Below are 14,113 nucleotides of genomic sequence, written 5' to 3'. Positions count from 1 at the left end.
AACTATACTTTCTAAAAAAAAATAATATTTTATAATATGAATAAGTAGGTAATTATTTATTAATTTGTTACTTTTAAATATTTTACATTGAGTAGTAATCAATATAACATAGGTTTTTAACGAATCCCTGTAATATATATTAATGATTTATGAGTTATAAAATTATTTTAATGAGGGTAATACGAACATAATATTATGTTAAATTTAATCCGAATCGTTAATTACACATAGTAAGTACTGTTATAACTTGTTTTGTACAGAATAATTTAAATATTTAAAAAAATTATACTATTGCAAAAGTTATTTAACGAAAAAAATATATGTAGATTAAAAATAAGTATTAAAAAAATATTAAAAATGATCTCAAAAATAACAAATTATAATAATTTCCCATATAAACTAGAAACTAAAATTCAATTTTCATGGTATAACAGATTTCACCAGTATATTTTGTGAATTCTTTGACATACGAGTGAAACGGAAAATAACGAGGACATTGAGTGTAAAAAAAAAAAAAAACATCAACTTTATCAATATTCTTTTTGTAAGGTAACAATATCTTACCTACATAGTTAAACGAAGTAATTGGAAGAAATGAATGAGTTATAGGAATAAAGTCATGTAAGAGAATAATTTAAGAAACAAATATGTATAAGTGTACTTGAATTATGTAGAATCTATACGATGTTTCTTATATTACGGAACACCTTTATTAGCATTTAGTTAAAATCGATGAATAAAATGTTATGAAAATGTCATTAATAATTAATATTATTATATAACCTGCCTTATTCCGAATAACATGACACTCAACGCCTAAGTAAAATCCGTCATACAAGATACAACATTTTATTTAGTAATATTAATTTTTATAAAGATTGGATACTTATTGATAACGTATTTATAGAAGGTCGACTTAATATTGTATTACCTAATATATTCATTTAAGATAAATTTATTAAAAACATAAATATATCTATATTTACAATTTACATATTAATCACTATAATTTCTGTATTTGAAATAGTATAAAAATTAACTTTTATTATTATTTTATTTATATTCTAGATTCGAATAGAGCAATAAATGTATTGATTTTTACAATAATTTGTGTGTTTTTATTTTTTTGTATATGAGTACAAATACGATAATTTGTTGATAAAATGCTTCAATTTTAAATTTTGAAGGTGGTTTTAAATAAAAATTGAATTTAGTTTGTACCTCAAAGAGGTTAAAATTAAAAATGTCTACAGTAACTTATTTTATAATTGGGGGGAAAAAAAAAAACAAAAAAATTAAGGAATTAAAGGAATTTTTAAGGTAAACCAGATCTTTACTAAATTGATTTCTTTATTTTATTATGATTCAAAAACGAATAACTACAACTTGAAATTTTCACCAAGTATTTATATTATCATTTTCTATATTATACTGTATATTGTATAACTTTTAAAATATTATAATTTATAACAATTGAAACTTTCGATTTTTTTTTTAAATTTTTCTTTTTTTATATAAATCTTAATAAAAAAATTACTAAGAAGCAAACATTTTGAAAATTTAACACAACGTTCCTAATAACTAGTTAATTTCTAAAATAGAAAATATTGAAAATTTATGGTCACAAAATTTTTTTATAAGTACCTATTTAAATTTAGAATTTTGACAAAATTCAAGAAAATCTAGAAAAATACAAAGTATTTTGTAGTTAGAAATACATAACTAAAATTCTGTTTAAACTTAATGTTTGAAAATTATATACACGGTTCTTTTTAAGTTTTGAACCTATAAAATTTTATAAAAATAAATTTACCAGAAAACGAAACTAATTATTATGTATATTTAAAGTTAAAATGTTTATAATATTGAATATTCCCCGTATAATAAATATTTCTTTATGATTTTCATTTTTTGTTATAATTTAAAAATGTATAACCGAAACTACTTGAAATTTTGGACAAACAGAGTAAAATTAAACTAAAACACTGGTCGACGGATGCGTGCGACATCGGGCCGGAAATAAACTAACAGACTAATTTATTTTATTATTATTTTATTATGTGATGCAGCACAACCTACAATCGCCCGATGTGTTATTTGTATTATGTATACAATATTTATTATATATAAACAGACGTTATATATAGTTAATTTAGGTTAGTTATATTAGTTTTTTGGATATCAATAAAAAATTATTCTTTAAGTAAAAATTCTTAAAAATTTCATATAAATTCTCCTTATATCTTTATACAAATATTAAAGTATTATTATACAGGCATTATTTTATTTTTTTATTATTCATTCATTTGAAGTTAGAATTTTCATAACATTTCAAAAACCTCAAACTTATTTGTAGTTAGAAATTCATGAGAAATTTTCTTTTTATAAAAATATATATTTAAGTTATGAAATTTTATTATAAGATTTCTCATAAACAGTTCATACTAAAACCATAAAATCTAAAAAATACGTAAAGAGAATTATTTTTTATAGATTATTTAAGCAGTAAATAACAATTTTTATGATTTTATTATAATTTGGGAACATTATTCACAGAAACTTGTAACTTGTATACATAATATCATATTATAAATTTCTCTATACGCAATGACACTTTTAATTTATTTTAAGATAATATCTATTTATATTATGAATTTATTTTTGCTGTTGTATGGTTTTTACAGATAGATAAAATTAAATTTTGAAATGTATAAATGCTTATAATATGGTATACATTTATATTATTATAATAATTAATAATACATTTTCCAAAAAAAAATTATATCGATCTACCGTAATACTAAAAGTAAAATAAATGGCTATAATAGCAATATCTGAAAAGAAAAACATATCAGGCCGTATCCTTTAAGAATCGTTTTTGTATAAAATACTTTATCATTGAATTCAAATTTAACCTATTTGACACCTAAATATACCTACAGCAGAGCGGTACTCACTTACCTACTCCTATTTTAATTAACTATGTAGGTAAGTTCTCATTTGGTGAATAATTACTAAAAGAGGTAAAAATATTTAAAATTAGATTAAGTATTATTTGATTATGTGATATGTGAATGTATTATATTTCATAACAAATTTTATGACAAAATGAACTTCACTGTTGAATAAATAGTTTGGCTATACTTTTAATTGATTATTGTAATTTTACAAAATTATACAATTAAAGAAAACAAATTAACTTATTCTATTAACTTATAATATCTAATATTTGTAATGATTAAAGATTAATAAAGATAATCCCTTTAAGAACAAGCTGTATTATTATTACAATTTAAAAATAATAAAATATTCAGAAAATAAAAATTTCATATCAACCTTTTTTACATTTTTACGGCACTTATTACATTTCAAGAGTGAGCCACCTTCTTAATTATGCAACTGTACAAATACAATATGGACAATTTGTAATATTTTAATTTTAATATTAAATAAATTAGATAAATAATTATAATTAATTTATACTTATACATTAAAATACTAAACATGCAAGATAAATTTATCATAAAGCATATTATACACTTGTTACTGAATAATATAATAAAATGATATAACCAAACTTAAGAGATCAATTTACAGCTAAAAATACAAAATGATATGAAATACTAACATTATGATACCTGACTATTGATAATTATTAATATTCTAATATTTTTTTATCTTAAATATTAATTGTATTATATATTTTATTTCTGTTTTATTTTCTTGATATCTATATACTTGTTATCTATTAATGTTAATTTTTTATTTTGTAAACTATAATTTATGTTATGTACTATAAAATTGCCATTTGCGTTAATAAACAAATAAATAAATAATTATTAGTTTTTTATTAAAGAATTTTATCATTTAATTCTTAATATGTTGTTAAAAAATTAGGTAGTTATATGGTTATATCCAATTTTAATATTTAAATAATGGTAATAACCTCAAAGTACTTTAATCGTGGAATATCGCTTTACATCGTATAGTTCTCCTTTAAAATCTGTTATAAATGTACAAGTAAAATATATGATATCACAATACTAACATTTTTAAATTCTTATCAAATTAAAATTAAAAAAAAAGAATAATGGATAAACAGTAGAAAAATTAGAGACAAAAACGCGATCTTACAATAACAGTACAGTTAAACTTCAATTATTACTGTACAGTCACCTGGATGCTTATCGAAACGATGAATGTAAATTGTATTGTACAATGATTTTTGTATTTTATGCTTATTATTATAATTCTTTGGAACGATATAAATGTTTTAATTTTAAACTTCTATGAGGGTGATTATTTATGATAACTACATATTTATTCTAATTAATATTTTGGGAATTAGCTACTTTGTAACTACACTAGAAAATTATTAATCGTAGAAACTTGAAACATTCCACTTTAAATATTTAAATTATCATTATCTATACATATCAAAACTTTCGAAATATTTAAGCTAACTTTAGACATTTGAAAATTTTGAATTGCTTAGTTTTTTTTTTTTAATTTAACGAAAATCTTAGGCTTAATTAAACAGTTTGAAAAAGTAATTATAATATCTCACTTACCTACGTTGTTCTTATAAAAATTTAAAAATATATAAAGACCCATTTTTTTTTAGGTAATTTAAACTTAAATTTAAAAAAATCATGAACATTTTCAAATTATTCTGTTGTTAAATATGTACAAAATTTTCAATTTGAATATTTAAAACTTGAAAATGTAATAGAAGATTAATTTGTTTTATTAGAAACCAATGCATTTTAAAAAGAAAACTTTCTTATACGTTTTTAAAGATCATTAAAATTGTATATTAAACAGAAAATTATGATTTTATTTATTTTATTGAAATTTAAAAATATTATTTAAATTAAATTAAAAGTTTTCATTATTATACCTATATGTATTATTACCTAATTATACGTAATAAAATGTTCAAAACATTTAGATTTATTTTAAGGTATTTAATATTTCTACTATGAATCTATTCCTATAGTGTTCTATGGTATTGAATTACAAGGCACAAAAACAATATATTTACTATGAATTCTGTTTTTTATATCACATCGTAAAAAAAAAAAATATAACTGCAATTTAAGATTTATAATGTATTTAAAGTACATTTCTTACTTGCAGACGATTTTTGTATGTATATTGTATATATAGTATATGATATGGGTATAACACTACGTTGTTATAAGTTATAATCTAAAAGTACGAGAGGCCATGCCCCCCTTGCGGGCGTCCTTGTTGAGTTATATAATATAATGTAAGATAATAATAGTTTATAATATTATAAAATAATATCATAATATATTAATATAATATATGCAATTTGTTTTTATCAAAAATTATTTCAACCTATACCTAATAAGGTAATAGAAAAATAAATTACAAGTAACGAAAAAATGTATAATAACATATTCTTAGAAATATAGGGTGACTATATCTCCGTTCAGAATAATTGTTAATCGTATTAAGTTAATAGTATTTATCATTGAATTAATATCGAACACACCTATTAGTGTGACTTACTAATGCGGAAATAAACTGCAGAGAGCGACATATCCAATTTTTAAATATGAAAAATATAGAACAGCACTATACACGGGACAAACAAGTTATACTAAATCAGCTAATTTTCAAAAAATTATTATTACCCGCCAAAAAATTGGCAAAATTTAAAAAAAAAGTTCTTGCCAAGTATTTTACAATAATATAATTTGATGATAGCTAAAACTATGTAACGACCTAAACCTATAAATAAAGTTATTTAACAATTTAAATTAGTTCATTGTATCGCTTTTAAAATATAACAAAAATATCAAAAGTTATATTAATGTATTCAATTATGTTAATATAATAAGGGAACAAATATATAATAATAAATAATTTAATTCAAATTACTTGACATCAAAACATTGAAATAATATTAATTTAAAACACATAAAACATCAACTATGTAGATTTATAATAATTTAAATCAAAATTATATATCTAAAAGTGAATAATAGGAATCGATTTAAAACGAGTGATATAATGAGATCAATATTTTGCTACAAATACGCTATATTTTGCTTCGAGATTTTTAAAATTTTCTACTTTCTGGATCTACACAATCTCAGAAAATACATAAATTCTTAATGCCGGAATTTTGTTTAAATACGTCTTTAAATCTTATTAAAAAATAACAAATTATTTTTTTCCTTTTTTTTTGTTTTACGTTAATTTTATAGACTATTTTACACCGTATCATTTAATATAACTTAAAATTACTCGTCTATTTTATTTGTAAAAATATATAAATTTAAAGTTTGAATAAAATATAACCTACTTATACAAATGTAGCAAAATATTCATGTAAGGTTTAAGATAGTAGCAAATAGCAATATTAAGTATCGCCGTGCTTGAACGACTTTTCGGTAATTCGAGAACTACCTTTAATATTGTCATTTATAAGAATGATCTAAACGAGAATATTATTTTAGTAAAATAAATAAGACAACAAATTTTATTAATGGTATACTTAAAATAAAGTATATTATTATCAATTATTACCACTTAGTGTTAGCAGTGTTGAATAATTATCATCGTTCTTTTTTTGTTTAAATAGAGTGTATAAGTTATTATACATTGGTATTTATTTTTCCTAGTGTAAAACATTTAATTAAAAACTTGATAGTTTTTTATAAATAAATGTTAAAAAAAATAAATAAAATTTAATATCTATACTTATTTATTTTATGTAAATCTTAAATTATTATAATCATTATGGTTTAAATAATATTTTAATAAGAATTTTAATGTTATTTTGAATTAATAAAGGAAATAAATACCCGACTTCATATTAATAATCTTGACACCAGCCGCAAATATTTTAAGTTTTTATCGTATAGGTACATGTTTAATAGCTGTTATGTATTAGATGGTTCTAATTTTTTTTTTTTTTTAAATCAGGATTTTCTAAGCGTACATCTATGAACTTTCCGTGTATTTTTACCGGACGAGAATTACTGCTATATATGTAATTTACCTATTAACATATAAACATTAATATAGTTTTCATCTTAAAATATTACAAGAAAATGTAACTTAACACATATATTTATATTGTTAATCCATTATTATTTAGGATTGAAATTTTATTGAAAATCTATTGTTATTTAAAATAAACAAAATTAGTCAATGAGTCACGTGCTTTAATTTATATTATCTTATATGAGGTGAGTGCCTATCCTGTGTTCACCTAATAAAAATGTAGCACTCCGTCAGAAATGGATAGCGTACATTATTTTTAATAATAGTGTGGGTAATATCTCGTCGTGAGGTTTAACTGTCAATCTCTCGATGTGCCAAATTGCTTGGACCCGGCAACCGAGAATTACTTACTACATTATGTATCCGCCTCCCGCATAGGTACTTAGAGGACTGTATAGTTCGTGTAAGTTTAAGAGGAGGAGGCGGCGACACTGGCGACGATCGCACGTGCTCGTGCTTTGCCGATTATCCGCCAGGTACCGCTTTGGCCGGTGCGGCCGCCGCCGGAACCGCCGTCTCTACCGCCGTGCGGGTGAGTGTGCTGCGTGCGTGCGGTTTCGTTGGAGAACGAAACCGGGTAACCGGCGCAGTCGTCTCTATCTGGTTCAGTGTTTCACATTGTCAGTGTGTTAGGAGTGCCGCCACCGCAGCGGTCTGCCCGAAAGCTACACGTCCGTGTTTCCGCGTACGGTCGCTATAATATACCTTATGTATTAATACAAGAAAAATATATCGCATAATCGGTCGTGATCGTACAGCAGCCGTCACCGTCGATCCGCGCGATTTAATTTCACATACATAAAATACCTAAAACAGTAAAAAAAACGGGTGCAAATTGTTACAACGACCGGAAGCGAAAAAATTCTGAATCTGTCCGAATTATACCCGCGGAAAAATACGTAAAACCCACCGTCACTGCCGCCGAATATACATCAACTTTACGACGATTTTTTTTTTTCTATTCCGATGAGAGGGCTTGACTTTAGAACGTCCGACGCGTTTTTTTCGACCCGTTAAATCGTATTAATTTTTTTTTTTTTTACCGCCAATATCGATCACCACGATTAGCGACACCACTGCCTCCACGACCGCTACAACCATGATCATATCCAAGGACCTGTTCTTGTTGGGCGATCAAGATTATCTTCGGTTACCCAAAGACGACAAACAGTCCAAAAATGTGAACAAAACGCTCAGGTCAGTCTCATATATATACGCATATTATCATATTCTATTTTTGAAGACTATATATACTTGCCATATTAGTTAGTGTTGCTGCGCGGTTAAGATTTCTTGTTTTTCGATACTTATTATTTTTGGCTAAAGAAAACCCCACGCACATAATATACAATTCATCCGTTATCTCGTACAGGGTGATGATAATAATAAAAACAGTAATATAATTTTAAAAAATAAATAGGTGTACAAACAATTTTGCGTTCCGGTGTTTATCGTATTTATAATACAATACAAGTATAATTTATGTCCATAAAACACACTATAGTAACTTTATTTTATATTTATATACTCGTATGACACTTAAAAATATAAGTTAGTCATAAGCACCGTCAAACATACATGTCCATAAATTTTATGTAATAGCAATCAGCTTCTATAAAACTCTAAAAGTCGTCATAGGCATTTTCTACCCCTTTTCCTCAAGCCTGATGTAGAAGGTAGACGTACAGAATCCGCAACTGCGGGGACTGGGTCAATAACCTCAGCAACCGTCCCGGCACAAATTCTGCCGTACACATTTTTTTTTTTTTTTTGTAAATAAATTTGTTGGTAATTTCCTCATTCAGATTTCATTACACTTAGGTACTAACATCTGTTTTTTAGAAATTTATTTTTAATAATATATACTTGGTGCATTGTGTGTGTATACATTCATGACGTGTATAGCTGTATTAGTTGTAGAGCTGTATTTATAATAGGTAAGTAGGAGTGTATATTAAATAAATACCTACTCTATTCGATTCGTTTGTCAGAGACACAAAGTCCTTTATTACAAAGCGAACGTATTTTTAGAACGGAAAAATTTTTGCGATGATTTCTACAGTTCTAAATCGTGCATAATAAGTATTATACATTACACACGATCGTGCTCCTATTCGATTACCTTGTCTTACTCCCAGAAGTTTATTAATTTATCAAGAAATCGTATAACAACGATAATTTCAATAGAGTAACGTGATAACAAAGTTTGACTACATAATACTTACTATAATATTTTACAGTTGTATACAGGGAGCTCTCGAAATAAATCATTAGAATACAATTAATACACTGTCCACACATGCGCGCGAACGACGACAGCTTTTGTAAATTCACCAGACCATTACTCCGCGCCGGTGCCGCCATCACCGTGCTTTAGTGCATAATCGACGACGAATCGCATTGTACAGTAGTGCGTTCGCTGTTGTATACGTATACCTTGCGATGCGGTTCCATGGGTTATATATATTATTAGTGTTATTACTATTATGCCATATTAAATTTAACTATTATTGAGAGTATTTACGCTAAATATATAAAGAGGTGCTTGAATAAAACGCACCGAAAAAAACAACAAAAAACATAGGTATAGAAAAGTTGTTAAAAATTAATAGATACGGTACCTACCTATAATATTAGCTGTACCTTGATGTGAAAAAATACACCGTTTTCAACGACACGACGTGTTTATATGTATATATTTTTAGACAAATAAGTAATATTATAGTAATTTAATACAACAAATTAACGAAATAAAAAATCATCTATACAGAATATTATCTTCTAGAATTTAGAGGTATTTTCTCATCTCCATTCTTTTCTACAGAATAGTAATTATACATAAATAAGTATCCAGACGTACGATCTTTGGACGATTATTTATTGTAATACTACTCGAATCCGTGTAACGTCTTTTTTTGAACCTTTGGCCATACGATATTGTATGCTTGAAGACTATATTTGGACGCTCCGAAATTATAGTTTCGTTAACGAATCGCAATTACAGTGTATTGTGTGTGCATATTAAACATATTTATATTACACCACTGCAAATATATTTTTAATGCAGGAATATCATTTACTGTTAAAATTGATTAATAATTATCTAATAAATGTATATGTACGATTTATACAAATGATAGGCATATATAAGATTTTTTTTGTATAGATACTGCGTGCTTTAAGTACGAATTAGGAAGAAAAACTTTTATTAATTTTAACTTCTGCGGCGATTTATGCAAATCACTAACTTCCAGATAACTTTTCCCTTTCATTTGACGCGCGCGTACGCACTAGAACAAACGCGTGGCGTAAGTTAACAGACTATAAACGAGTATAACCTAGCACGTAGTAATGTACAGTTTTTACTTTTATTGAGTGTTTTTGTTTTATGTGTTTTGTATAATCGCCGTTCTTATTCTTATAAATCTAAATTTTTTTTTCAAATATTTGAACAATAGTTGTGAGCGAGTCTGCGGTTCGCTTACCCGTTTTTTATACGCGTGCAATAGGTGTGTCACGTGTTATTATTAACCAGTCTTTGGACTAAATCACTGCTTAATTTTCATCTCACGTACCGCGACTACAGCCATAACGCGGAAAGTGAAACCGCATCATTCTGTCGCAAAAACAATAAATATATATATTATGCGATAGAAATACGAAAAACAAAATTTAAAAATAAGACGAACGAGGTAAACGAGTGGTGTGCCGCAGCTAGTTCTATTCGTAAAATTTCGAAATTTTTTTCTTCCAACTATATATAATACCTACCAATGTTATCCTAGTACGAGGTTGAACAATCACGAAATATAATACTATTGTCGCCTTGGCCTTGTGGACACACATGAATTTGATTAAATTCAGTTTGATGTGGGTTGAGCAAGTAATATTTTATATATTATGAATGTATATTGTGTATATAGTACATATATTATATACGATATTTAAGTACGACTCAGACTCTGTTAAGGTTGACATGTATGATCGGACATGTTTGAAAGGTGTTTATTGAAATTATTCCTGGTCAAAAATCGTTGTATTAGCAAAAAATGTCAGTAGAAAACATTATAAAATGGTCCATAATTTTTTTTTTTTTTTTGTAAGACAAGTCTATAAAAATGAGAATTAAATTCAACAGTATTATTCTTATATAAACAAAAATATTTTAATGATTTCGTTTAAACGATAAATTATAGTTAATACTTTCGAATAATATGATCTTATATAAGCATTTATACCTATACTAAATTGAATTGAAATATCGCTCTAACTTAAATCTTCAAATAATTTGGTTTCGGCGAGATATGATTAAAGTGAGATCGTTTTAGGTCACAAAAATAACAGTTTACCTCCAACACTTTAGGTATACAATGGGTCTTATACGTATAAAATGTTATTATGTCCAAACATACTTCGATAGTAAAGAAAGATAATGTGTGTATGTAAATAGATAACGTATTTGTTATTTGTTACGTCGCGCTGAGTGCTTTCATGTAAAATATGTACGATATTGACAATAGAAGATAGTTATCGAAAAACAATCAAAATTTTAAGTCTATATTTACGAAGAAGTTGCTTTATTGTAAACCAATTGGTGTTATGTAGAATATTTCAAAAAAAAAAAAAAAAAAAATTGCTTATAGATAAAACGTAAAAATGACGTACATATTTCTAAATTTTTTTGTTCATGCGGCTCTGTATTTAAACGGTTTTGCAGGGACATAAAAAGAACGCCATTGCGATATTAAAAAAAAAAAAAAAAAAAATCTAAAGGTGTAATATCTAATATATACCTTTATAATGTATATCAAACATAAATTACTAACCATTATGTGATATGGACTTGACAGTTGATTGTAACCGGTTGTGTCGATTTTTGTTCATATTTTAAACGATCGTTTAATATAAATAAATTATTATGAGATGTGCATTTATTAATCGTTTGTGGTTCAACGTGTAACACGAAATAACTCGTGGCCCCCGAGCGTCTTCGTTCCCTTCCGTGTATATAATATATATACATATTTATAAATCTAGTATAGTTATAGTACAGCTATATAGATGTATATTGTATAGATATACGTTTTATAATATAATTATTAAATTATTTTGTATTTTAACGTTTGGTGTAGATCGCGGATGTATTCATTAATCCGTACAAACATACAGTTTTATTCAACGTGTCTATAAATATATATAGGTATAATATTTTTTATCTCCTAATTTTCTAACGTTCAAGTTTAAAATGTTTTTTTTTCTATTTTATTTGTTTATACTACGTGTTAACGTGTGCGCTTTTTGCTCACAATATATAGCAGCGTGGTACATCTATAAAAATATAATATATACGCGAATGCGTGCTTTCGTACATATAATATAAATATATATTATATATAAATGCGTGTGCGAGCAGTATTTTGACGTACGGTCAAAAAGTTGTATTTTTATCATCGCTATTTTCGTTATTCGATAAAAAAAAAAAATCTCGAATTCACGGACGGAACACGCGGAGCAGGCTATTCTTTTGTTTCTTCCATTCGAGTTTTATTTATTTATTTATGTATTATCTATTATTATTATTTAATTTACAATAATATCACATGCAATACAATTTTTATATTCATTGCACGGAAGTTGTCTCGAGCAACTATAGCCATCTAGCATATAATATAATAATAATAATATTATTTTTACTAAGCATAATATTATATTTATACATAATATATTGTTAATAACGTTACCGACTATGCAGTATCTAAACCTGTATGGCTGTATATACCTCTATGGATCTGTATGTATATGAGACTACTTACAGTTTGTTTTTTACACTGCGACCATGACGGTTTTAACATGTTTAATAAATAGAAACAGTAAATTTCGATAGAATCTGCAACAGTTAAAAATCGCACACATTCCATTCCCGTGCGGTGCTGATTTGTGTATAATTTCGTTTCCAGACGAAGACCAAAACTAAACATTATATATGTAAATTCAGATTTTTTTTATTATTTCAATCAAAATGCCGTTTGAATGCCGAAAAAACACATATATATTATAACTTTTACAAGTATTAAGTAAAAATACTCGTCCGAAATTAAAATTAAAATTGAACTTGATTAATAAAACTCCAATTAAATGAAGTGCGTATCTCTCGAATATAACAAGATGACGAATTTCGGCGCAGACGGTATAACTTATCGATGTGTGTTGTTTTTTAAAATTAATTTTTGAGTAGCGGCCAGACGGCTGACTCGTATTCTTGTTGTTGTGTAATAATATGATGTTTTTCTTTAAAAAATAATTTCAAATAGAATTTTAACAATTCCACCGCGTAAGACCGCATTGCTGGGCGCGTGTTATTTGTATCATATATACGTCATGTATAATATATATTACACATATATAGAACGGTCGAGAGCCAAAGGACGCGTTTTGGCAAACGGCAAATTCTCGTGTAAATGACCCCGAGGGTCGCGTCGAGTGTTCAATTCATTATACATTTCCAATTTAAATTTCATTTCCTACTCACTGCATACATAGAATAATGTACACCACCGCCGCGTCTATGTCATCATATATATACATATTATACGACTTTTGCGATCCGCCGCACCGGGATCGACGGACGGTCATTACATAATTGTCGTTATATTATATATTATTTTGTGATATATTCGGTGTGCGATTTCCATCATTATATTATATGTGTGTGTATAAGTGTAGGCGCTATATTATAACAATTGCGTGCCTTGAATTGTCTTGGATAAAAAAATAAATCGACGTTATTAAAAACCTGACTACGTGCAGTTTTGCCCAATAAAATAACTGTATTTCAGCACACATTTCTCATCGTCGAGAATATATATATATATATATAATATTATCGATGATAATTGTTTCTTTCTTTCTTTTTCCATTTCGTATACCTATCTGTAATTCGCCACTCGACCTTCCTATTTGTTCCGTTATATATCCTCAATCGCGTGGTTATATACGTTTTATTTTATAATATCTTCGACGCGTGCAATCGATACATAATGTAGGTATACATAACATTCATACTTTAATATGA

At 26.4% G+C, this 14,113-nt stretch overlaps 1 protein-coding gene across 1 annotated transcript in view; it reads left to right on the top strand.

The window, feature by feature from the left end:
• The first annotated feature begins 7,612 nt into the window (after nt 1-7,612).
• Nucleotides 7,613-14,113, top strand: part of LOC112597758 (ABC transporter G family member 9) — a 52,402-nt gene continuing 45,901 nt past the window's right edge. The window contains exon 1 of the mRNA XM_025343949.1: nt 7,613-8,238. Within this exon, the coding sequence (XP_025199734.1) occupies nt 8,141-8,238 (98 nt within the window). The 5' untranslated portion in view covers nt 7,613-8,140. The remainder of the gene's footprint in view (nt 8,239-14,113) is intronic.

The sequence above is a fragment of the Melanaphis sacchari genome, unplaced genomic scaffold, assembly GCF_002803265.2.
Source record: "Melanaphis sacchari strain LSU unplaced genomic scaffold, SCAv2.0 Contig43_pilon_pilon, whole genome shotgun sequence".
Classification (NCBI taxonomy): domain Eukaryota; kingdom Metazoa; phylum Arthropoda; class Insecta; order Hemiptera; family Aphididae; genus Melanaphis; species Melanaphis sacchari.
This window is presented reverse-complemented; position numbering and strand designations above follow the sequence as displayed.